This window comes from Nasonia vitripennis, chromosome 3 (genome assembly GCF_009193385.2).
Source record: "Nasonia vitripennis strain AsymCx chromosome 3, Nvit_psr_1.1, whole genome shotgun sequence".
In the NCBI taxonomy this organism is placed as follows: Eukaryota; Metazoa; Arthropoda; class Insecta; order Hymenoptera; family Pteromalidae; genus Nasonia; species Nasonia vitripennis.
The window spans coordinates 4,979,586-5,004,044 of record NC_045759.1 but is presented as its reverse complement, the minus strand read 5'-3'; the positions used below and the strand labels follow the sequence as shown (position 1 = coordinate 5,004,044).

General features: G+C 41.6%; 5 protein-coding genes across 16 annotated transcripts; 3 read left to right on the top strand and 2 right to left on the bottom strand.

The window, feature by feature from the left end:
• The first annotated feature begins 848 nt into the window (after nt 1-848).
• LOC100120833 (nuclear receptor subfamily 2 group C member 1) lies at nt 849-5,202 on the top strand. 6 transcript variants are annotated; one of them, XM_001604382.6, is made up of 8 exons: nt 849-1,021; nt 2,112-2,373; nt 2,451-2,774; nt 2,851-3,118; nt 3,213-3,505; nt 3,587-3,792; nt 3,866-4,143; nt 4,231-5,202. In XM_001604382.6, the coding sequence occupies exons 1-8, from the start codon at nt 939-941 to the stop codon at nt 4,494-4,496; spliced, it is 1,980 nt and encodes a 659-aa protein (XP_001604432.2). In that variant the 5' UTR covers nt 849-938; the 3' UTR covers nt 4,497-5,202. The 6 variants fall into 6 exon arrangements, with proteins under 6 accessions (XP_001604432.2, XP_008210418.1, XP_008210419.1 ...); XM_008212196.4 differs by lacking the exon at nt 849-1,021 and adding an exon at nt 1,231-1,308; XM_008212197.4 differs by lacking the exon at nt 849-1,021 and adding an exon at nt 1,692-1,889.
• Nucleotides 5,203-5,537: 335 nt separating this feature from the next.
• Nucleotides 5,538-8,915, bottom strand: LOC100120814 (glucose-induced degradation protein 4 homolog). Of its 2 annotated transcripts, XR_004227130.2 has the most exons (5): nt 8,124-8,915; nt 7,833-8,000; nt 7,513-7,745; nt 7,216-7,431; nt 5,538-6,992 (listed from the first exon to the last, which is right to left on the bottom strand). XR_004227130.2 is itself a non-coding variant. In XM_001604365.6 (4 exons), the coding sequence occupies exons 1-4, from the start codon at nt 8,268-8,270 to the stop codon at nt 7,368-7,370; spliced, it is 612 nt and encodes a 203-aa protein (XP_001604415.1). In that variant the 5' UTR covers nt 8,271-8,915; the 3' UTR covers nt 5,538-7,367. The 2 variants fall into 2 exon arrangements, 1 of the variants encoding a protein (XP_001604415.1); XM_001604365.6 differs by having other exon boundaries at nt 5,538-7,431.
• Nucleotides 8,916-9,006: 91 nt separating this feature from the next.
• On the top strand, nt 9,007-15,527 carry LOC100120789 (BTB/POZ domain-containing protein KCTD5). Of its 3 annotated transcripts, XR_001728929.2 has the most exons (5): nt 9,163-9,662; nt 10,118-10,414; nt 10,489-10,617; nt 11,488-11,660; nt 12,526-15,527. XR_001728929.2 is itself a non-coding variant. In XM_008212195.3 (4 exons), exons 1-4 carry the CDS (start codon nt 9,468-9,470, stop codon nt 12,553-12,555), a joined length of 651 nt encoding a protein of 216 aa, XP_008210417.1. In that variant the 5' UTR covers nt 9,163-9,467; the 3' UTR covers nt 12,556-15,527. The 3 variants fall into 3 exon arrangements, 1 of the variants encoding a protein (XP_008210417.1); XR_004344723.1 differs by having other exon boundaries at nt 9,007-9,662; nt 10,489-11,660; XM_008212195.3 differs by lacking the exon at nt 11,488-11,660.
• LOC100116787 (ragulator complex protein LAMTOR2 homolog) lies at nt 15,521-17,200 on the bottom strand. Its single transcript, XM_001605437.6, has 3 exons — nt 16,233-17,200; nt 15,895-16,057; nt 15,521-15,800 (listed from the first exon to the last, which is right to left on the bottom strand). The coding sequence occupies exons 1-3, from the start codon at nt 16,298-16,300 to the stop codon at nt 15,651-15,653; spliced, it is 381 nt and encodes a 126-aa protein (XP_001605487.1). The 5' UTR covers nt 16,301-17,200; the 3' UTR covers nt 15,521-15,650.
• Nucleotides 16,611-23,313, top strand: LOC100120769 (MAP kinase-activated protein kinase 2). Of its 4 annotated transcripts, none has more exons than XM_031926538.2 (10): nt 16,846-16,984; nt 17,904-18,157; nt 19,713-19,852; nt 19,935-19,999; nt 20,333-20,440; nt 20,530-20,562; nt 20,687-20,785; nt 20,856-20,931; nt 21,018-21,228; nt 21,436-23,313. In XM_031926538.2, exons 2-10 carry the CDS (start codon nt 18,005-18,007, stop codon nt 21,694-21,696), a joined length of 1,146 nt encoding a protein of 381 aa, XP_031782398.1. In that variant the 5' UTR covers nt 16,846-16,984; nt 17,904-18,004; the 3' UTR covers nt 21,697-23,313. The 4 variants fall into 4 exon arrangements, with proteins under 4 accessions (XP_031782399.1, XP_031782398.1, XP_032453931.1 ...); XM_032598039.1 differs by lacking the exon at nt 16,846-16,984 and adding an exon at nt 17,662-17,754; XM_031926539.2 differs by lacking the exon at nt 20,530-20,562 and having other exon boundaries at nt 16,611-16,984.
• The last annotated feature ends 1,146 nt before the right edge of the window (nt 23,314-24,459 follow it).

Below are 24,459 nucleotides of genomic sequence, written 5' to 3'. Positions count from 1 at the left end.
ATAAGCGTTTAAATTATTTTCTCACAATTGTTACGTTTATCATACTTCAAGTTCCATTCCAAAGGCATAATTAATAATCAACTATAAAACCACTACTCAGAATAAAATAAATAAGGCCGACCAATTAACCCGACCACGCTGCATCAATTCCAAAAAAGCGATCCCCCATCACCTTGTAAAGTCCGGCACAAGATAACACACACACACACACACACGGTGCACCTTGACTTTCCGCGCTAGGTGCACGCCCTGATTAACTAGTATGTCGTCGGCCGTCCTGTGCCCCCTCCCTCTGTTATACATATCTCTCTCTCTCTCTCTCTCTCTCTCTCTCTTCGTCTTTCTCCAACTCGTTCGTTCGCCTCCGCTTAGCTGCCGCCACTTGATCCGGGCACGCGGTGGCTGCAGCACCATCGCTACTGCACCTTACAAGTCGCCGCAGACGCATATCCGACGCTTCTCGCGCTTTACTGGCGTCTCTAGTTTTCCGATTATCCTTATCATTAGAAGTAGTGCCAAACGGTGCGATTCGTGATCCTCGAGGAGAAGAGCCAGTGTCCGTGTTTGCGTGCGTATAATTATACTAGTGTTCGGAACGTACTAGACATCTATACACAGAGATAAAATGCGACAACACGAGCAACAAGTGTCCGCATAGTGCACCTGCACGATGTATACGCCGAGATGCTGACCTGATACGGTGCACGCGGGGCAACGGCCTGTGAGTAGCGCGTTTTCATCGAGATTAAAAAAAAAGGTGGGGGGGAAAGACTAGTGTAGATATATACACTCGCATTAGATAGAAGACTGCAGAGACAATAATTTTCACATCGAGCGACCCTCGAAGGCAAGAAGAAGAAGAAGAAGAAGAAGAAGAAGAAGGAGAAAAAGAAGGGCATTCTCTTGTATGCAGATGTGCGAGTAACCTCGTCCTCGACATGTCCGCAACGAAAAATACGAGCGTGAGACGCCCCAACAACAGCGGCGGCAGGTGCGCTGCTCCAGCGAGACAAACTGTCAGGTATTAAGTGTAAACCCTCTCGTTCTATACATACGCGGTGAATATAAACAAAGAAAAATAAACAAAACTCGAAAAGCATAAATATATACCGAAGATAAAATATCAGCTCTCTCTCTCTCTCTCTCTCTCGCGCGCGCGCGCGCGGCGGCGGCGGCGTTTAAAATTCCAAAAGGTCAGGCTACTCTCGTTTCTGGTTTCGTCGTCGCTCGGGGAGAGGGAGTAGGAGAGCATAGCAGAGCAGCGAACTCGCCGTCGCGAAGAATGCACCGCACCTGGGTGGAGCATAGGTAGTATAGGCAAACTGGCGTGTTTTATGTAGAAGAAGCGCAGGTAGCTATATACTATATATACGCATACGCGGCTTCCGTTGCTCCGAAGAATATTACTCGACGCGCTTGTATACGCACCTGTTGCACGAATTCGCAGTATCTCTCGAATTAATAATCCTGCAGTTAGGATTGAAGGAGAGCATCGTAATGCGATCGAGGGCTGTTGTATATTAACGCACTTACGGCTACGAAGACCCTACTCTAAATACTTTAATGTTGAATCTCGCGATCGCCGCATCAGCCGCTCCCGTCTCAGCGGAGCCTCTGCGCACGCTACAGATATATCTCGCGTGTCTACTACTGCAGATATAGCTATATTATACCTGCATAAGCTGCATGTAGGTATACCGAGTAGCAGCGGGCGCGCGGAGAGCAGAGGTGAGCGGCGGGGGCAGCCGCGCAGTAGCCGTGTGTGTCTCTATTGAGGTTATAGAGCGCTCTCGGTAAAGTTCGACGAACGGGCTACGTGTACACGGCGGCGGTACAGGTGTGCGCGTTGCAGGTGCTGCTATACCATCTAATATACCATCGGTCTATAGGTATATACTCCTCTCTCGCGCTCGAGATTTTATTTTTTCGCGCTGTACTCCCCTGTGTCTCTATAGGTATATATCTGTGTATGTGTGATTTACGGCTCATCTTTATTTTTAGCATCCTTTGTAAAACGCGCGCGAGCGAGAGAGAGAGAGAGAGAGAGAGAGAGAGAGTGCAGCTGAGCGCGACCAAACTGAACCGTGTGTTTTGGGCTTTTTTATTTTTAGAGAACGAGAGAGAGATATGGAGAGAGACGTCGAGTACGAGAAGGTCGAGCAAGCCGCTGTTGCAGCGGAGAAGACAGGGGAGACGAATTTCCGGCCAAGCGCCGCTGCCGCACACAATCGCAATCGACGACAACAGCAGCAGCAACAACACGAGGACAACAGCGAAGAGGAAGAGGAGGAGGAGCCCGAGGAAGAGGAGGAAAATGACGAGGAAGAGGAAGAGGACGAAGAGGCTGAACCCGAGGCTGACGCTGACCTCGAGGTGAGTCCGACTGCTTTCTTGTTTCTCTTCTCTCCATTTCTTATTCTTCACGTGCTCATGGATCGTTGTCTCTGCAGAAGGAGTCCAAACCCATTGTCAACAACAAACTGAGAGCAAACTTCAACGAGGACAGACACAACGAGAACAAGCCAGACTTGCACAGCATTGGGGTGAGGGATTACCGTTCTCTCAGAAGGCATCACATCGGACTGGATTTGCAGAACAGCAATATTGAGAATATTCAGGATCTGGACATGTCTGAGCACAAGCTGAAGAGAGAACTTGGAGGTGTAGACTACTCTGCAGCTGCCGCTGCAGCAGCCGCAGCTGCTGGAATGATACACCATCACCTTCAGACTGGCATGGAACACATGAGAGGCAACACAGGTGTTGACATGGAGGTTAGTAGATTTGCGACTGCCTATCAGAGTTTTATGTGACAAAAATGACAGATTTAATGCCTATGTTTGCTTTTAGATTAAGATACCCAGAGATGGGCGCAATTCTTGCTTGGGCTTAGGTTTGTCACTGGAACTTTGTGTTGTGTGTGGTGACAGAGCTAGCGGAAGACACTACGGAGCTATCAGCTGTGAAGGATGCAAAGGTTTCTTCAAACGTAGTATTCGCAAACAACTTGGTTACCAATGCAGAGGAAGTAAAAGTTGTGAAGTTACCAAGCACCACAGGAATCGTTGTCAGTACTGCAGGCTGCAGAAGTGTCTAGCTATGGGCATGAGAAGTGATTGTAAGTTGCTTAAAGGATTAATGATGAATAATTTGATTGAAAAGAATCTCATGCAAATAAGCACGTGAATGTCGATTCAAAATAATTGTTACAGCTGTTCAACACGAGAGAAAGCCTGTTCTGGGTAGTAATGAAGCAGGAGCTGGTGGAAAGGGTGGTACTCGTGGCACTCGTATTAAACCAGAACCACAACCAGTGCCTACCATTGAAACAACAGCAGCACCTAATGCTTGGGAACAGCAGCAGCAGCAACATCAGCCTGAAAGTCCTAATATGGAAGATCATCAGAGTAGCGACAGCGATCTTAGCGATGCCTTAACGTTAGCCCGTGAACGACTTCTAATCTCTCAAGCTTTAGATAATATGGCTAAACTTATGGCTGGAGATGTAAGTTATTCTCGTTTATAATATAATGAATCCGCGAAAATTTAGATTGCTTAATTTTTAATTTTCGCTTAATTTCTTTAGAACATAAATGGCAGCGGTGATGGTGATACAGAGGAAGATTGGAATTGTGGTCAATTACTGTTTGAAAGGCACATGCATTTCGAATTACGAGCTCCTAGTCCAGCTCCAGCGTATTTGTCGATCCATTACATTTGCGAAAGTGCCGCAAGATTACTATTTTTGTCCGTTCACTGGGCCAGAGGCATACCTGCTTTTCAATCGCTTCCGTAAGCAGCTTTATTTATCTTCGTAAAACTATCGATTTGCATAGATATTTACCTTTAATTATTATTATTATAGTTCAGAAATACAAACGACATTGGTACGTTGCTCCTGGGGACAATTATTTACTCTTGGATTAGCCCAATGTGCCTATACTCTTTCTCTTCCCAGTATTCTAACATGGATCATAAATCATCTTCAAGCTAGTATTGCTCAAGAAAAAATGACGGCGAATAAAATTAAATCTGTGACTGAGCATATTTGTCGTCTGCAAGACTGTGTCAGTTCACTTCACAAATTGCAAGTTGATTCTGTAGAATACGCGTACCTTAAAGCGCTTACACTTTTCAGTGCAGGTATGTGAATGCATTTAAAACGTTTAAACTACTTAGAAATTTAACTCAAATTATATACAGGTTGTTATAAATCTTTTATACTTTCAGATAACGTTCTTGCGGGCGTTTGGCGAAAACGCGTCCAAATACTGCAAGAAGCCGCTTGGACTGAATTGCAACAAAGAGTGGGTTCAGACAGATTACCAAGATTGCTTTTGCGATTAGCCCCTCTTCGATCGATAAATCCTCGAGTATTAGAAGATCTCTTTTTTGCGGGACTCATAGGCAGAGTAAGCGTAGCCAGTGTAGTGCCTTACATACTTACCATGCAAGACTGTTGCAAAATGGAGCCTGAAAGTCAAATGAGAGGTTGACTAAAACGTCAGATCTATAATTCCAATGAATTGTAGAATGGCATGGCTCCTTGTAATTATAAGACGACAATAACCGAGCGCATTTAAGCGCGTTTTTTCATTTAACAAAATATCGAACATGAAATGTTGTGTTTACTTGTTTTTTTATTTCTATATATAGAAATGACATTCGTGTGTTCACACGTAAGTGTGCACGAATAGAAAACCGTATTAAATTTACTTAAAATTAACGACAGTATTTTCTAAAATGAAATTTTATAACGTGCTATTATTAACGCAATGAACAGTATAAGAAGAAAACGAATAAATGATAAGAAACATAATTTAAAAAAGAAAACACCGATGTATAGGAATATTTTCTTATCTTTTTCAAAGTAACGAAGAATTATTATAAGTTAGTTGAACCTCCATAAGAATGGAAAGGTTTTTGTTGGTATTTATTGAGAATGATAATGATAATGATAATAATGTTATTGATAAATACTTTAATAATAGTAACCTTAACAAAACGTTTATTGAGGACTGCCTACGTGATGCGGTCTGGAACTAAATTCAAAATTAGGGACAGTTGCAATGTACATACAATGATATGAGATGTGCCTCAACATTAGTAAATATACTTATATATTTATACAATGATTGTAATTTTGTAATTATTATACATGACGATAATGAAAATAAAGTTTATGACTGTCAACTCCACGTATCAAAATTTTTACTCATTATCCATGAAAATAGCTCAAAATCTGAAAAAATATATATCTTCTTCTTATCAACCAATTTCTTAGAGATACCAAAATAAAAATTTCAGTTTTATTTTTTATTTTCAAGTTCATACTTTGCAAATTCACTATATCAACAAAGAAAATATTTATAATTGCGAATGTTGACATCATTGAGTTAAACGAAAATAAGTATTTATAAAACTAATTGACACTAATTAAACAGAAGTATAGTTAAGTTATTTAAGATATTGTATTTAGTTGCCTAGTTCGAAGTACCTGTAACTATTTGAAGGCATAAATAATTAATGACAAATAATCAGAGAACATTCTTCTTTTTATAATACAACACTAGTCTTTATTACACATACAATTTGTCTTTAATTTTCACAAATCGCAGTGAATATATTCTCATTCATTGAAATTCCTCCACGTCTTCTTGCACTAGTCTCGATAATAAATAAGGAGAAACAAAAAAAATATTGATTAAATGAAATCACGTATATGAGCATCATCGTTGTCATTAGTGAATTATCTTCAGCGCGTGTTTGAACATTATAAAGTATATTACACGCGGAATAATCAATAAAGTCGTTTCAAGTAATATATACTTCAAGCGAAGCTACTCACTAATTCACATCGGATTAGCCGACAGTGATTTTCTTTCAAGTCCTAACATATACTGCCTTTGAGTTAATGCTTAGAATTTTTAATTTTTTGTTTTTGCTTACTTTAAATGCGACATTTTGTGTCATATGTACAACGGAGGATTGTCAAAATATCAAATACATGCACTCGATCCATTCAAGCTTATGCGAGAATAAAGTGAAGGATGTACAAAAGTACTTTCGTCAATATGCGTATTCCATAGCATCTAGATAATAGAAACTAACGCCTTTATATGTACATAAATAGACTAAAACTGCAAAAATATTAAAAAAAAAACACAAAAGTTCATCCGATTTAAAATCAGCGCAAGATTTTGTACAATAAAAATTCATGGAGTCAGACATTTTCTCGCAAAAATCATATGAAACGAAAAAAAAAAAAATTTTAATGAATATATGAATGGATGAATAAACGGATCGCATTATTACTTAATAAATCCTTGTTATAACAGACACAGCCCAATAAACTACTTTTTACAATTAATAAATTATAAATCTGTAAGTGCAAACGTAAATTGCCCTTGTCTTTGCTATTGCCAATATTTCGTGGTTTACAGATCATTCTCGAATCACGGGCAACACGCATATTGGGACAGTCAAACGGAATTTTCATTCCTCCAAACAGAACAAATTTTGTCGTCATCGTCTTCATTAATAATCAATCCAATGATCCACCCTCTTACGTACTTGTTCATCTACTCTCTTTCTTACATTGTATTGTTTATTATTATCTATACATATGATTTTCTTTTATTCAATGAAAGATTGCTCTTTGTTCTGTTGATGCATTAAGTTCAATACACTGATGGTAATGCACCTTATAATGATTATTTAAATGTTACACACATTGAGATATTTGGAAGCAGTGATTTGTAAGTATGCTTCTAATTTTAAATATATATATTTAAATAACTGTTAATTTAAAAACTATTATTTTGATTTTTTAATAAATTTCAATTCTTTTAAGAACGTTTTAAAATATTTTGTTTGTTTTAATTTTTTCAAACTAAGTAATCACTGCTCGCAAAAGCATTAAATTTTTACTTTTCGTAGCTTGACTAGTACGAGGTAATTCTGGATTTTCTTCACACTTTTTAGTCATAAATCTGAAAATCGTAAAAATTCTAATGATTCCTATTCATAAAAAAGTTTTGTGTACATGTTCAGCACTGAAATTAGAAATTACAGCTGTCGCAGAAAAAAACAAAATTAGAAAATAAAATACCTGATCACAAATGCGCGGTAAAGCGAAAATAATGATTGCAGTGATACTCTTAATGTAACTAAAATCGATTGACAATTAAGCGCTTTAGCTTTACTATCACTCACCGACGTTCGAGGCACTAGTCCGTTTATCAAGCACAGACACATATAGTAATATAATATAAGAACGCAAAATATTACAAGGACCACCACGAAAGTTCAGTGAGGAATGGATCACGGAGCTGTCGTGAAGACGGACGGGGCGTGTTTCTCCTTTTTCACCTGAATTCATAGATCTGTATGCTGTGTTCTGGCACGTGCCTCAAATTCAAAGACTGATACCTGTTGATGGAAAAAGCAGAAATTATATACCTTGCACCAGCAAGAAGAGTAAAAGCTCAGTTCAGATTAAGAAATACATACCATTCAGAGCTACGGTGATAGTAATAGCCTTCGATGGAAGCGGCAGATTTTTGAAAACATATGTAATAGAAGCCCGCAAAGGAGGCACCGTTGATATCTTTGATCGTGTGATCAGGCACTAAAAAGTGTTCCTTCCATCTCATGAAAACGTAGTCAGTTCCTTTCAGTGCTTCGTAATCAAAAGTGTCAGAGTTGAATGTCTTGACGTACTGACAGAACGATTCAAATTTGCTCTGGAAAAATCAAGCCAGGAGTGAAAAATTAGCAAAACTGATAAGCGAAGGAAAAATCTTATCCGCAAGTGCATCTCTCTTGCTCACCCAATGTTTCTTATCAACATCTTCGTCAGCATCCCATTTGCGAGTGAGAAACGGGTATTTCTTGGAGATGATCTCGCCGTCGAAAAAGGTCGTCAGGGTGGGAAACTCCTCGGTAAGACCTTTGATTTTGAGGTAGCCGCACAAGTAACTGTTCTCCTCGTCCACGTGCTGAAAGAGAGAGAGAGAGAGAGAGAGGAAAAAAAACCGCAAAATTACATATAACACGTAAGGCGATTCTCGCGCTTTAGGTTATCGTCGTAATTCGCGCGCGCGCGCGCGCGCGAGACTCACCTGCAGCACGACCTCAACGTCGTAGCTGTTACCCTTGGACTTTTGGGAGCCTTGGAAGCGCGAGCCGTTATAGAGGAGCGACTTGGTGACGCCCGGCTGTTTGGAGTTGGCCGGTGGCGGCGGCACCACGTCCACCTTGACCGGCATCTTCGATCAGCTAAGAATCGTCTAAGGGCGACCCGGCGGTAGCAGCAGCAACAGCAGCAATAGCAGCCTCTCCAACACGGAGGAGCCGCCGGACATCACAAGACCGAACGGCTGTAGCTGACCACTTCTCTGTCTTTCTCTCCGTTGGCTGACTCTCGCTCGGTCTGTCTCTCTCTCTCTCTCTGCACTGATCGGACGATGACGACGACGACGACGACGACGATGCTGCTGCTGCTCTAGATGGCCGCTCGCGCGCTCGCGACTTTGGACGTTCCTCTTACGTTTTGCCCCCGCTGCTCGTTCCCTCTCTCTTTTCCTCGTCAATAGTATATAGTTATACGGCTGTGTACGGCAGCTACGCGAGAGATGCTCGCCAAGTGCGACAGCGCTACTTTTATTCGCGTAGCTCTCTTCCGCCGTTGCCCGTTGGCGTATGTCGAGAGATATGTCGAGAGAGAGAGAGAGAGATTACCTCGACCAGAACCCGGAATTGCAAGATCTAGAGAGAGAGAGAGAGAGAGAGAGGGAAAACGACTGGGATATGATATCTCTAGAGCGACGATGTCGGAAGCATTGTGCGCGAAGAGCACTAGCTGTCCCGCTGCTTGTGGTAGCACTGGTTACTGGTATAGCTATATACCTGCGCGTACGCGAATTTCATAGCGATCATATAGATATATACCTATAGCAGTAATCTGAAGTCGGAGCAGATTGCGCGCAATAATCGAGTCAAGTCACTGATCCCCCCTGCGCGCATCCGGTGTGTTTACCTGATGGTGCTGCCTATAATCTCGTGTTTCAGCAATTTCTTCCCGGTATAATCTCGGAGCAGCGGAGCTGGAGAGCATCAGCCTCGCACCAGCCGCGCGCAGGGCAAGTTAGTTACGTATGTACATAGGGTGCAATATAATATTATAACGTCGCCGACGCCGTACAGTTTACACTGTATAGGATACATACACAGACATATCGAGCTGCATCTGCGCGCGCAGTGTTGTGGAGATCATCAGAGCGCTACCTACTATATGTGCGCGCGGGGGGGCTAGCTAGACTCGCGCGCGTCGGCCGAGAGTGCAGTGGCGTCGTGCACCCTGATCGCGACAGAGCATCACTGTGATCGCGTGCATAGCCAGACACGAGGAGAAGAGTCTCGTGTTTCTCCTATACAGACGGTATATATTGTAATATTTAGTCAACATGGCGGAATTTTGCGATACGAATTCGCACCAGGTCGGCAAGAACAATCACCAGTCGCAGCGGGGCAACAACCAGTGGGTCAGGCTCAACGTCGGAGGCACCTACTTTCTCACAGCCAAGACCACCCTGACGCGCGACCCCAACTCCTTTCTCTGTCGACTCTGCCAGGAGGACTCGGACCTCATATCCGACAGGGTTAGTCTTAGAATCTTGCGTGATAGATGATATGCATATGAGAGCTCAGTGTTGTGGGCGATGGTGTGTACATGAGCCTCCTCGACCCCGACCCCGCGCGCACGAGCTCTTCGATCGTGCAGCCTCATTAGTCGCTCGCAGCAGCTCCTGACATACTGCACTCTTTCTCCCTCTCTCTCTCTCTCTCTCTCTCTCGCCCGCACACCCTCTCGGCTCTCTCGGGCCTGTGCATGCGCCAAGTGCATCGGTGAGATATTGCTTGTGCAACCCCGCGTCTCTCACCCTATATATATATATATATACACACATGATCGCGCTGTGTGTGTGTGTGTGTGTGTACAGTGCATGTGCGGCCTTTTACTCTCTTTCGTCCCTTTGTGTGCCGTTGCGCTCTCTGGCCAGGCCAGTCAACTGTGTCTATAACCTCTGCTCTATTTTTTTTCTGCTCTTTGTAGGATGAAACTGGAGCATACCTTATTGACAGAGACCCCACGTACTTCAGTCCTATCCTCAACTACCTGAGACATGGTAAACTCGTCATAAATAAGGACCTTGCCGAGGAAGGTGTTCTGGAGGAGGCTGAGTTTTACAATATCACCGAGCTCATCAGGCTTATCAAGGAGAGGATCATCCTCAGAGATACGCGGCCAATAAGAGACTCTAAAAAGCACGTCTACAGGGTTATTCAGTGCCACGAGGACGAGCTGACGCAGATGGTTTCTACCATGTCGGATGGATGGAAGTTTGAACAGGTATACTCATTTTTCACTTGTGCTCTGTGGGAGATTCAAGATGGATTCTGTTACTAATTTCCCTGTTCTTGCAGCTAATCAACATTGGCTCTCAGTACAACTATGGAAACGAAGACCATGCCGAGTTTTTGTGTGTTGTTAGTCGAGAGTACGGACCCACGCAATTGACCAGCAAAGAACAGGAGTCGACAGATCGTGTCAAGGTATCACTCCTATCCCGAACAAATTTTGCGCATTCACAACCTGGCCAGAGTCATTCAACTAGTCGGGATTAAGCCTATACTTTACATTAGCTCAAGTTTTAATGAGAATATTGTGTACCAAATTATTTACCATTACCGGTAGACACTAATACAGTAATAATGCTTTTGACATTTTAATTAAACTCATCAAGACTGCCTCTTTCTACAAATCGTCACTGATATTATGCTGATATTATTTAATTTCTCCGCTGAATTTGTGAAAAGAATTCTAAAAATCGTGCCTTATTAATTACAAAAAGACTAAGAGAGAAGGGCAGACTCGATGAGTCTCAGTGGTATATAGTAGATGTATTTAAAGACATGGATTTACATTTAATTGCTAATAGCGTAATTTCTGATGAAAGTATTAACAACACGTGTGACTAATAGAAACTCACAGAGAGATTAGCATTCCAAGTATATACATGATATACATTTTCGTTTCCTTTTTTTTTGCACACGTTTGTATTGTCACAATTGAGCAAACCAATGTATACAATCACACAACGACGTTCGCTCTCGAGAAAAAAAAACAGAAATATTTTCATCACGAAAGAATACCGTAAACACGCACCTATATACAGTTTATACATCATTTAGCCATTATACATTGATATACTATTGCCAAGGGTTCATATTTCTGCATGAGCATGTGTCCTTTTACAATGGTATTTTGTAAACCTCCTTTTTTTTGTGCGTCTAACCCGCGCGCAGAGTTGTTATTATTATTGTAACGCAAGCATGCATATCAGATTTTAAGTAAAAAAAAACAAAAAACAAAAATGAAAAAAAGAACTGGAATAAAGATCTGTTCCTCTCATCGGTATCTAGTGATTCCTTTTGTTTTGCGTGATCCGCATGACACTTAACGGTGCATGCAGGCTACTCTGCCAGTGTGTAGCGCGAACCACATTTTCTCTGTGTGTGCTGGCGGTCGCCGTTGCTGGTTTTCTCACTCAAAAGAGGGGCTACACGCTTACGAGAGGGAGGATTTTAATGCCAAAGTAAGTACCAGGTCCTTGCTGCTTTTTGGGTGATTGGAGCGTTGAGCGAGAGAGCCGAGGCTACATTAACACACGTATCTGTACACGACTATCTCTCTCTGTATTATTATTACTATTACTATTTATATTGCGCATATTTTATTAAGTAGATAGTCGTCGTTGATTTTTGTCGTTTCTTTGGTTTTTTTCGTTATACGTAACTGTTTACAAGGGAGACAGGCGTCTTATTTTTTTTTTATAAATATTATATATACGCTTTCAAGCTTGTTGTGTGCACACGTTTTTTCTTTATATTACATAAATAATACAGTAGCTCTTGTATTGATTCGTTTTAATTTTTTTTTTTCTACATTATTTTTGTATGTTTATCTAGAGATTTGAGAAACATTCGTTTTGCTTGGTTTTAGAGTTTGAGTATATACTTATATCGTATCAAGTACAACAAATTTAATGCCATACAATAACAACACGCAATGTTCACTAAAATTGGGTTTCTGGTTGAGGCTAAAAGACACAAACATGCGCTTGTAACTTGGTTTCGTATATATACAGGGGGACATGCGAAACGCCGAATGATTTTTCCGCGTTTCCCATTTCACCCACGCTAAAAGAAAGCTCTGCATGGCGAGTCGATGAAAAAAAAAAATTAAAATTAAAATTCGACCGTACAGACACAGCTTACAAGTACATAAACAGACTAAATGCGTTGTGAAAAAAAAAAAAAAGAAATCATATATTTAAGAGCGTACAATACACACGTATACATATAGTATCAAAAGTATATATAGCGAGCCTCGATTATAATGAAAGGAAGCAAAAAAAGAACATGAAAGAAAAGTGAATTTGGATGTCTTCTCTATTCTAGGTCCTCCAGCAAAAAGGCTCGCGCATGTAATATTCGAGTCCTATCCAGGTCCCTATCATTGGCTGCCTATCGCGATTGTGGCCGCTACTGAAATACCTCGTGAGAAAGTCAAGAATCAACGTTTCTTGGCCAAGGAGTTCGCCGACCTGGTTGGCCAGCCACAGCGATTAGAGTCAGTCTATATATAGTGTCCTGATGCGAAGAGAACTACACTATACGCACACTACTACTACAAAACATACATGGACATCATACACACGCACACGCTCGCGCGCGCATATATACCAGATGCATATATGTCATGTATATATAACTCGTTTCGAGAAAGAGTGCGAGGGCTGCCAGCTCGGATTAATAATGCGGCAGATATATCCTCCCCCCCCCCCCCATCGACTGTTCGTTCAAAGCTCTTCGCAACGATCATCAAATAGAAGACTGGAACAACTAAATAATCAAAGCAGCAGCGGCACACGGACAGCTACTCCTAATATATAATGTAACGTTGCATATACTCTGTCTCATGTTTGTCTTCTTTAATTTAGGCTTTTCCATATTATAATCTATAATACTGTCATTCCGACGTATACTTTTTCGAATCGATTCAAGCGAGAGAGGGCGAACTGCGTTTTTTATTATACGTTACGAAGCCCGCATATACCTATTTGAAGTACGTATATGTGTGTAGATTTCTATATATGAGAAAGAGAGAGAAAGAGTTCGATTCAAGAATAAGTCCTTACGTTGGGTACATATATACATGTAACAAATGACGAAAGTTAGATTACGCGAGCGCAGTGGCTAAGTGTGTACAGTGTAAGATCTTCGTGTAACCAAATTGTGTCGTTTTGTTAATTTTTTTATTACAATGACAGTGTGTTATATAAAAAAAAAACGACGACATATTATAGTCGAGACGATAAACGACGCGAGAGGAAAGTACGGTGTGTCATGATCCGGAAGACGCTCTTAACGACCAAATAAAATTAAAAACAAACTCTCACGTCCCACGATGATTCAATTGACCGGGGGGGGGGGGGGGGACTTTTAAGATCTTTGTACGATCGAGATTAAGAAATTTGGATAAATAATTTTAAACGCGACCCGAGCGTCGTTTTCATATCGACTTTATTAGCAAGATAATATGACAACACTCGTTCCCGTTTTTCCCGGCAAAGGGCGAGGCGATTATGATGATTTACACTTTTTTTACAAAAGTAATAATTAATAATTAATATGAGAATAATATATACATACATATAAATAAGTAATAATGATAACTCTAGAAGATGTAGTCAATTCCTTTTGGAAACAGAGTCTCGTCTCTCCTCTCAGACGTACATTGCATGTAATCGTGTATTGTATAATTATATACTTATACCTCTGCACTGCCGCCGTAAAAACATAATAAGTGTGTGTGTGTGTGTGTATATATATATATATATATATATATATTTATAATAAGTATATATATATATATATGTGTGTGTGTGTGTGTGTGTGAACTTACAACACGATTTTTTATCGTCCAGGTATAAGCGCATTTTAGAAGATATTATTTAGCGTGCGAGAGTGTTCTAAAGAAAATCAAACGTATAAGGAAAAAACGTCAACCGATATGACAAAATAATTCATCAAACAAACAAAAAATAATATAACTTTGTACTTTAACGGAGACTCTATACGAAAATGATAGCCTGTAATGAACTCGAAAAAGTACAATTTCTTGCAGAAAAAATCTAAAACAAACTATGATTACCGGCTAAAGATTGCTTATACAAAATATAAACATTGAAGAGTCCTTTGATCGTTACCGTTAGATATTTAGAAATGACATAAAGTGGAGTGCAATATTAAACGTTAATCCTATGCATAGCTACAAATACATTATGTATATGTAGTATATATATATATAAATACTAAAACTGTATATGTATATCCACGGTCTTGTAATAACGATTCAGTGAGTCGGAAAAAAGCAACATGTTTTGTATGTTATTATACGCCAATAATGATATATAGGAGCGTGAGCGAAAAGCCGCAGATATTCATCGTGTTTGGTGCGCGATAGACTTACTTACGTTTATAACGACTTGTTTTCCTTTTACGATGGAAGTTTTACGCGGCATTGATTATTATTATCATTAACGTATACCGTGGATTACAAAAATTTAAAGGAAATGCAAGCACATTCGTTTCGAACATTACGCAATTTACTTATTAGTATACAAGATGATGCTTAAATAATATATTATAGTGTACCGACATCTCACTCTGGTCATTATGTAAGTGGTATTTCAATTTTGTGATAAAACTTCTGTATTCACCTTATTACGACTATCGATGGGAAGAAAGTAAAGAGTAAATAAGTGATGAAACTATAAGAAGATATATAAGAGCTGTTACAAAAACTCGTGTAAAAAGAGTATACAGTCTATATACATATAGTAATGCGTAGATTATATATGCAACCACGATGCAGTTTTCAATGTAGAGAAAAAATCCACTCTGGACAATATATAAATATTATATACATATATATGTATAATATACGCTGCGTCGCTATAAAAACGGTTAGGCTATATATATAAAAAAAGGAGTCATCTTTCGTATAATCAGATCGGGAGTTTTGAAAGATCGCGATTTCGAAAATCCATGATTTGGGGACATATCGCGGATGATTCAAACTCGACCAATAACTTTTGTACCATACAATATATGAAACTAATGACGTTTGCGACGCATAAGTTGTACATAGTGAGACGAAGAACTAAAGTAAAGCCAACTATATCGTGAACGTGTGTATATAGTTGGCTTTCAAGAATATATTATATAAATTTTATGACTAGATTTATCTTCAATTATATATGCACGCGTTAATCAGCTCGATTGCAAAGAGACACAAAAAGCGCGAAAACACATCGTACATAGAATAATGCATCGTTTGTATCGGTTGTAAATTGTATTAAAAAAAGAAAAAAAGAATAAAAATACCCTATTGCGTACAAATGAAGCTTTATTCAAATATAGTAACTTTATATAACATTAAAAAAATTATATTCCAACTCTAGATAAATTAGACAATCATCCCACTCGCATCCCTTGCAAGCAATTTGCAAACTTTGTTCTCACGGCATACTCGCTATAGTTTTCAGTGGTTTATCAAGGTATTTTGCCAGTGCTTGTGCCTTCTCTCGCAGCAGTCCAAAACCAACATTCTGTCGGGCATATAAACAAAGCAGCAAGTTTGCTACTTCTGTAATGACTACCTTTCCCTCCTGAAAATTCAGAGAGATATTTGATAAAAAGAACCATCTTCAACATTGATGGCAGCAGGACTGGTTTGATGATAAACTTTGCATAAACACTAACCGCACACTCCATGAGTACAAATTTGAGTTCATCCTCCTTGAATGCATTGCGACCATTCTTCTCATAGGCAGACCAGATATTGCTGGTTATCGCTGCAGTCACTCTGGCATCTTTATCACCATAGCCACTGTAGGCCAGCAGTCCACCATCTCTGTTGAGTAGCCTTTGAAAATATAGTAACGGATTAATTGATACCAAACAAAATCAGCGCTCTAATGAATTAGGCATTTGGAACGAAGCAATTCGCGAGATAAGATAAAGTGTTCGCAATTCTAAATCGATGACAACAACAAATGACGTTTGACAGCTATTATCACGAGGTTAGGATAACAACTCACAGGGTGTTCTCCACTCCTCCGGTGTTCGCCTGGCTGAGAACCTGCGTCAGGGCTTTGGGTTTCAGCATGACTGTTGTGGCGCTTGAACTTTTCGACGGAGCCAGATTGAATCCAAGTCGCCAGTCTCTTCCTCTCCCGAACACCTCCGCTTTGTTGTGGACACACACGGCTCTTTTATTATCGTCTACACTGCACCGATCACGTCATATTTTTCTCGCTAATAGTTGTCTGCTGCGAGACCGACGTGGTAATACTTATTTTCTCTCTGTTGACAATTATAGGATACGATAGAGTCGTCGGAAACTCGACGATTCGATGACAGAGGGCGCCAGGCTATCCGTACGGCTCGAAAATTATAACAATTATAGTTAACCGTGTATCGCACAAGGATCCACAGCAAGATGAAAATCAACGGAGTAACTTGGAAAGAGGCGAACAATATGTAGCAGTGGAAAGAAAAAAGAAGAAAAAATAGGTGAAATCGATAGAACGCAATAACCGCGATACGAATGTCGAATATTCACCGCAACGCGCAGGCGCATTAGGCCAAGCACTCCACTCTCTCGGCATCGGAGCAGCGCAGAGCGAGCATCGCAGCCACGAGTCCGCTGCAGAGAGTGACTCGGAGTCGTGTATTCCGAGTTCGGCCTATCGACGCATCGGACACCTAGTGTATACCGATTCTCCACTTGGACGACGCTTTTTCACCACTTATCTCTCTCAGCTTTACCCTCTTCAGCGCACATCGCCATGTAAGTACATGTACACAAGCCGTGTGCGAGTCTCTCTCATTTTTTATTCCACCAGTTTTTCCACGCATATGTATATACACACGCACACACACACGCACATCTATATAGTCTCGTTTTCCATAACGAGAGCTATCGGCCGTTGGGTCGGCCCGATTTAATTTTGTCGCAGTCGTAATCGCCGCAGTGGATCCGTCGTGCGTGTCGATTATACATTTTACCTACAGTCGGCTATACTCCTACGTAGAATTTTTAATCGCGCGCTACTCGTGAATTAAAGCCAAAGTTTGTATGTATATCCGTAAAATTTGAATTTCGATGAATTTCTTTCCTTGCACCATTGCATTATGTTATGCGCGAGCAAACCTATACTCGGACAGTAGTGTGTGTATAAGCATCTCATCTGTAAATTTTCTGGCCGGAGGTGAAGCATTTAAAAATATGTGGCAACGATCTAGCATAAGTGAAAAACAAAACATTCTTCCCTCCTTAACAACACAAACGCGCATCGCATACGAACGAACGATGAACGAAAGTATATATAATAACTGCATATATATACTTACGCAAAGGCACACATGTCGAGGGGGGAGGGGTGGGGGCGAGCAAAATTCAACACATCCTCTCGGGGGAATCGCGAGATAGATAAGCAAAGCGCATAGTCAGTCGGAGCGTAGCCGCTCGCGCTAATGGACATACTTGGACACACATCTCTCTCCGTGACTCTGCGTATTTTCACGGAAGGCCGCGATCGCGCGCCGCGTATACACATCGTTGGTGCATCAGTGTATATAGTATAATAACCGGAATTCCCGCGCGCGCGCTCGGAATTCCACATAGCTATCGCAGGCATCGAGTGCTTTTTTATATATATATAGATATATAGATATAGACAGCATTACAATGCTGAGTCGTCTTGCAGAGAGGGTGAGAGGAAGGTCCGGCGGAGTGGACATAACGAAGCGTAAGAAGCACAGCCCGCCACCGGCGCTGCAGATACCGCCAGTGGCAACGGCGACGAGGATGGACTACTGGAGCGAGGAGGCAAGGCTGCAGCCGAAGAGCAGCCCCATTACCGACGACTACGAGATCAGCAACCACGTGCTAGGACTCGGCATCAACGGCAAGGTCGTGCAGTGCTACGACCGCAAGACTCGCGAGAAGTACGCGCTCAAGGTATAACGATTGGAGTTTTTTTTTTTTTTTTTTTTTTTTTTTTTATGTGTATAGTCGACTATGTCCAGAGGCACACGATAACCGGGGAGAGCGCGATAAGCGCGTCGTCCTGAAAAATGCCCGAGAGCGACTTCCTGCCGAGAAGAGAAAAAGAGACACAATCCATATCGTTGGTCACATTATGAGTATACGCGCACGTACATACATATGTGTTCGATTTCGTCAGAGAGAGAGAGAGAGAGAGAGTAAACGCCCGTGTCTCCTCTCTCTATTCGAGGAGTCTGGAATATTTATTTTTTCCTCGCCGATGCGCGGCGGTGAATCACAGCCCTCTCGCGCGAATCGCGTCGCCCTTTCGAGTCAGCCGTTATTTTTAAACCGGACGCGTACCTACACACACGGCTACGCGCTTTTATTTCTATTTACTCAAGAGAGAGATAGAGAGAGATAACGAAATTCCTCATGTGCACCGGCGTCGTGTAGTGAAATTGGCCGTGTAAGTAACGTTCGAACGTTCGAATTTCTATTTCGGTATGCGTCGTAAGTACATACATTTATTGCCGTGATTTACTACTATCGCTTATGCGCTGCTTTGGCGACTTTGAATTATCGATAGTAGATACGCTTGGTTGGCTGCGCAAACGATTCATTGTAGTAGGATACGAGGAAGAAGAGAAAAATAGAAAATGCAAAAACGCACTAACGTCTACATGAGACGACAAGGCTGCGGATTGTACAACTTCAATTGACGGTGAAGAAATGTGCCAACGAACGGGAAAGATTCGTCGGAAATTACACCCGTGTGCCCGCACACTGCCTGATATTATGTTGACTTTCGGTTTACGAGCACGTGACGAGCTTTCGCCGATAGCTTTGCTTTTTTTTTTTACCGTGTTATATACTGATTGGGGTGAATCACTTTTTAATCTCGGTAATACTTGAAAATAGTTCCCCTGTATACGACAAAAAATATAGGTGTACGGATAAAAAATTGAATTTCGTTGCAATTAAAACTATAACACGCGACGCTGACGGCATCGATGCCAAGGCTGTCCGAGCCTGGGAAGATTAGTAATTATTAAATACAAGAAGAAAAAAACAAAGTATCGTTTCTCGATGCGGTAACGTGTTTATTTTGTTAGTCAGGCATCGCCGAATCGGGTTACACGCACGACCGATAATCCATCCATCAATATTCCATCTATAGAGTTAAAAGCTATGCATATCCACTCCGTTATTTTCGACGGAGTGGCCGATTCATTTCGCATTCGAGACTTCGGTTTCATATATATATTTATATATATATACCCGCGTTAAAGTGTACTGTCGCATACCTGTCGCGCATTTTCTCAAAACGCTTCGCGATAACGTCCATATACGAGAGCCTTATCTCGATACGCCTATTATCGAAGATTAGTAACGAGCCTTTTTCAATTACAGCTATATGCAAGAGAGACGGAATGTGTGTTTCGACACATGCGTTGTATATTGAGAATAAACGAGTATGTTTGAAATCGACGAAAGAGATTTTAAAAGGTTCATACTTTTTTCGCAGGTTTTGCACGACTGCGCCAAGGCGAGACGCGAGGTCGAGCTGCACTGGAGGGCCTCAACCTGCAAACACATCGTCCAAGTGAAAGAGGTGTACGAGAACACATACGGCGGCAACAAATGTTTACTCGTCGTTATGGAATGGTGAGCTTGAAAAATCAATTCGCTGCAGTGTGTGCGTTTGAAATGGGATAGTTGATAACGTTGCTTTTCTTTTTTATTTCAGTATGGAAGGGGGCGAGCTCTTCCAGAGAATACAGGAGAGGCAGGACGGCGCCTTTACGGAGAGAGGTATTTGACTGACTTCTTTTTCCGTCGGGTGTTAATTGCTCCGGACGTCATAGCGCGAGATATAAGTACTCGTTTCAACGAACTGCAAACGAGGAATCTAGTCCGTAGCGTATTCTTGTATCGCTCGTAGATATATTTTTTTTTTCCTTCTTAAATTAGCGCGTTTGATCATTTTGAAACAACCTGTTAGAAGCTACTGTATTCCCATTGCGTTATCTTGTTAGCGCGGTTATAAAATAAAATATATTCGCGATGGAGAAAGAGGCACGCTTTAACTAAGTGCAAATGACATTCGGTGCTAACTCACGCTGCGGTTTTCTCTCTTCTTCGCAGAGGCCGCTGAAATCATGTACGAAATTTGCATCGCGGTGAAGCATCTGCACGACAACAACATCGCACACAGAGACCTCAAACCGGAAAATTTATTGTACTCGAAGCCAGGTATGTGCTAAATCAAGCACCTTTTGTGCTCAAATAATCTAACATTCGTGATAAATAATGAAACTGACTGTTTTTCTAAACTGGCACAGTTGTCGAGTCAGTCGATCAACAATTACCAATTGGTAATTTAATTAATATTAATATTAGACCTCGCATTTAACTAGATTTAGACATAGATAAGCTTTTGAACGCGTAATATCGTCGAGATTACGTAATTATTTACTCACGGAATGATTCCTTTTCCAGGTAGCATGGGTATTTTGAAATTGACGGATTTCGGTTTTGCCAAGGAAACCCATCTTAAAGACACGCTTCAAACGCCTTGCTACACGCCATATTATGTCGGTGAGTAATTTGAAAGCAATTGTCTGTGATTAGTTTTAATTGGCACGGTTACAATGTGAAATATTTGCAGCCCCTGAGGTTCTCGGACCAGAAAAGTATGACAAAAGCTGCGATATTTGGTCACTGGGAGTTATCATGTACATATTGTAAGCAAGCATAATTTTATTCGCACATTGAAAAACGTTACCATTTCAATAAGAAGTCTAATAAACGCTTTTGTAAACCTGAACAGATTGTGCGGATTCCCTCCGTTCTACAGCAATCACGGTTTGGCAATATCGCCCGGAATGAAGAAGAGAATCAGACTGGGTCAGTATGATTTTCCGGCGCCAGAATGGTCTAACGTCAGCGCAGAAGCGCGCGACCTCATTAAGGGTATGCTCTGCACTGACCCGCTTGAGAGGCTGCAAATCGATGGAGTCATGAAAAATAAATGGATATCCGTAAGTTCAACAGTATATAGTTGACCCAATATTATCGAGTCAATGCCAAAATGAAGTTTTACTGTACGTATCATATCCCCACCTCTCGCGTTCTACGAGACATTAATATTGATTTGAAATTGCGTAATACTGCGGCAATTTCTGATACTGCCGTTTTCAAAAAGCTGACTAATTCAAATATGAAAAATTATCGCTTTATGTTTACAGAAACATACAGAAGTGCCAGCAACGCCACTGCACACCGGAAACGTTCTTCGGGAAGACAAGGAACTCTGGCCCGAGGTCCAAGAGGAGATGACGCGCTCGCTGGCGACGATGCGCGTCGACTACGACACTGCCAATCTGAAACAACTCGACCACACGAACAATCCTCTTCTGAACAAACGCCGACGTGCCAAGCAACAGATAAGCAGCCCGTCCGGACTATCCAACGATGCTACACCAGTCAATCGGAGCGCAGCCTCCTAGGAAATCGCCAAACTCGCGAGTTTGATCGACCAGATGTGTCCGTGAAAAGAGACGCCGTCTTCGCCGGGTGACACGCTACAGAGAGTACCCTCATTCCGGCACGGTTCACTTCGCAAGACAACGACAATCGCGAGTTTACTTAAATCTTTACACTTGAGTGCGCCATGATACCCACGCGGTTCAACGGCCTGAACAATGACTAAAATATATATTGTATGTATTCTTTGTTTTTAATTTTTTTCTTTTACTGACAAATACGACTTTGACGCCGTCGATTCTGAGTAGGTTTAGGTGTCACTCTTAATAGAACGCGAACAATTGTACATAAAACTTTGTTCGAATTTTGTTTCTTCGAAAGAAGAAGAATCGCTTTGTTTCTTAAATAAGATCTAACGAGATCGTATTACAAGCGCAATTGGTTTATTTTTACTCAGCGAGTAAAATCGCATTTATATCGCAACCCGACAATAAATATTGCAGTGATAAACCGTAGAATTCTCCGAGAACGTGAACATCACGTGATTAATGTTGATTTTCACGCAAACTTAGAAAATAGCGTAGTGCTATTGAATACAAGAATGAGTCTTAATCATGTTAAAACGAGCTCAATTTTCACGACTGTTGAGACGGAATCGGGACAGCTGTGCTTTTCCGAGAAGAACGCGAAAAGTACATACATAGGCCTAACGAGATTCCGTGGCAGCGAAAATGTGGGCACAGACGACTGAAGCCTTGAAAAGTAGGCAGCGTTGTTATTTTATGTACCAGAACATCGATAAATTGTATAAACCGAAACGTGACAAGCCAGTTTCTCTATTGTAGAGTGAAGACGAGAAGAGGAGAAATACTTAAATGATGAAAATATACATTATTTTTTATAAAGAAAATCGCACCTGCGTGTCTATATGTAAATGTTGTACGCGTGCCCCTCATCCAATCGTGCATCAGCAATTCTCTCCCAGAGAGATGATAGCGCTAGCTCGTAACTCAGTTAAGCTATCAGTGTGCAAGCGCAGTCAATTGAAGTGTCTTGCAGACGCGTGCGAGTGCAACGGAACGCCGTGCGTTCTCATCCGACTCAATGAGTTGAGAGTGACGTACGGCTAATCGAGTGACACATATATCCGTCCACCGGAGGCTTAACGGCGTTGCTTCAAATCCGACTTTACGACGTTGCATCCCTCTCGAGAAAGACTCTCTTCGAGGTCCTCCTGGCCGGGTATAAGTAAGCCTGCTTGTCACTTGGAATGCTCAGTCTATGCGCAGTGTTGTACTCGCGGACCAGCCTCGTTCGAGAAAATGCATTCCGCGCCGGCACCTGCTTTGGTTAGCAAGTTTTTTTTTGTATTTGTACAATAATAATAATTTAGCTGCGGATCGAGGTTTACGCGCCAATCTGTTTAATTAAACATTTTTAATCGTATAAGTATATTTTCTGCAAACGAATAGTTCATAGAAGGGATGCAATCCTATTGTTGCATAGTTACGTGATATTTTGATGTTCTAGAGTATGTTATGCGTTATATCGTAAAGTTTTTATTCAGACCAGGCGATCGATTAAAAAATGATTACGATAAATGTTTACTCAATTTTCAAATATAGAATTTCAAAGAAAAACACTCTTCGACTTACTCATTGTATAATCCTCCATTGATTATTTCTTTTTCATAATTTATTTATTCACAAAATCTGAATTGCGCAGATAACGTTCCCGATCTTGCTAATCATCGTTCTGAGCCTCATCGCCACAGCCGATAGCACACCAATTTGGACCTGCAGGTACTGGTGCAAGGAAGACCGCCCCAATTACTTCTGCTGTCCGAGCGGCAAAACCATCAAAAAGAACATGTTTCACTGGGTCATGGGAGAGCTCTTCGACCTGCACGACGACCCCTGGACTTCGATCAGTAACAACTGGATATACTATCTCTGGCCAATCGTGTTTCCTCGTTCCTCCTCATCTCACGATTGGAATACACTACCACCATCAACATCGGAACTGGAAGGACGTTGTCCGGATCTAAGGCCTCAATGTCCGCGGGACAGCGATCCGCCCACGCTGTGCAACGAAGACGACGAGTGCGGTGAAGGATTCAAGTGCTGCTTCAACGTTTGCTTGGACCGCAAGACCTGCAAAGCCTCGATCTTTTAACCAGCGGACTCTATCTTCCGATTTTTGTTAAAATAACCGTTACGAATAAATCCTTTGAAAACACTCTCAGAGGCAAAGCTTCCTGTTTCCACGAAGCTGAGGCGATCGGTCCTTTGTATAATGGTATAGAAAAAAAAATCGGAAATCGCGAGCGCAGACACGTTCGGCGTCCGGAAACCCGGAAACCCTCGCTAATCCGCTGCATTCGAGAACGGCGTTCTGTAGTATATATAGTATATCCCAAGGAATCGTTATGTACAGAGCAAACGAGTCTCGACTCGCTCCGGTTTTAGCGCTCGCGCGAGAGATAAAGGAGCTGCGTGAGCGCGAAAGAGAGAGAGAGAGAGAGAGAGAGATAGAGAGAGAGAGAACGGAAGAAAAAAGGGAAGAATGGAATGCGGGAGGTGGGCGCGCGTATGTATTCATTCATATATACCGTGTGTGAATGCTTGGCGACGAGCCTCCCTCGCGCGACGCCTTTCTGGTTTTGTTTGCGCTGTGTACTCGAGGGTAGGACTCCATTAAGTTTTTCGCCGCGAGAATGAGATGCGTGAGCGCCGAGCTTCTGGGAACTCTCGGGGATTCTCCGCGAAATAATCCTTGTACATATG

What these genes read in the sequence shown, in the direction of transcription:
- LOC100120833 (XM_001604382.6), top strand. Translation starts at nt 939, where the DNA reads ATGTCCGCAACGAAAAATACGAGCGTGAGACGCCCCAACAACAGCGGC. An exon ending in ACACAGGTGTTGACATGGAG is followed by an intron (nt 2,775 to 2,850) that starts GTTAGTAGATTT and finishes GTTTGCTTTTAG; the next exon opens with ATTAAGATACCCAGAGATGG. An exon ending in CCTGCTTTTCAATCGCTTCC is followed by an intron (nt 3,793 to 3,865) that starts GTAAGCAGCTTT and finishes TTATTATTATAG; the next exon opens with TTCAGAAATACAAACGACAT.
- LOC100120789 (XM_008212195.3), top strand. Translation starts at nt 9,468, where the DNA reads ATGGCGGAATTTTGCGATACGAATTCGCACCAGGTCGGCAAGAACAAT. An exon ending in CGGACCTCATATCCGACAGG is followed by an intron (nt 9,663 to 10,117) that starts GTTAGTCTTAGA and finishes TGCTCTTTGTAG; the next exon opens with GATGAAACTGGAGCATACCT. An exon ending in AGTCGACAGATCGTGTCAAG is followed by an intron (nt 10,618 to 12,525) that starts GTATCACTCCTA and finishes TCTCTATTCTAG; the next exon opens with GTCCTCCAGCAAAAAGGCTC.
- LOC100120814 (XM_001604365.6), bottom strand. Translation starts at nt 8,270, where the DNA reads ATGCCGGTCAAGGTGGACGTGGTGCCGCCGCCACCGGCCAACTCCAAA. An exon ending in ACGTTGAGGTCGTGCTGCAG is followed by an intron (nt 8,001 to 8,123) that starts GTGAGTCTCGCG and finishes TCTCTCTTTCAG; the next exon opens with CACGTGGACGAGGAGAACAG. An exon ending in TATCACCGTAGCTCTGAATG is followed by an intron (nt 7,432 to 7,512) that starts GTATGTATTTCT and finishes TTCCATCAACAG; the next exon opens with GTATCAGTCTTTGAATTTGA.
- LOC100120769 (XM_031926538.2), top strand. Translation starts at nt 18,005, where the DNA reads ATGGACTACTGGAGCGAGGAGGCAAGGCTGCAGCCGAAGAGCAGCCCC. An exon ending in TTTATTGTACTCGAAGCCAG is followed by an intron (nt 20,441 to 20,529) that starts GTATGTGCTAAA and finishes AAACTGGCACAG; the next exon opens with TTGTCGAGTCAGTCGATCAA. An exon ending in CGATCAACAATTACCAATTG is followed by an intron (nt 20,563 to 20,686) that starts GTAATTTAATTA and finishes TTCCTTTTCCAG; the next exon opens with GTAGCATGGGTATTTTGAAA.
- LOC100116787 (XM_001605437.6), bottom strand. Translation starts at nt 16,300, where the DNA reads ATGCTGAAACCCAAAGCCCTGACGCAGGTTCTCAGCCAGGCGAACACC. An exon ending in GGAGGAGTGGAGAACACCCT is followed by an intron (nt 16,058 to 16,232) that starts GTGAGTTGTTAT and finishes ATATTTTCAAAG; the next exon opens with GCTACTCAACAGAGATGGTG. An exon ending in TTGTACTCATGGAGTGTGCG is followed by an intron (nt 15,801 to 15,894) that starts GTTAGTGTTTAT and finishes CTGAATTTTCAG; the next exon opens with GAGGGAAAGGTAGTCATTAC.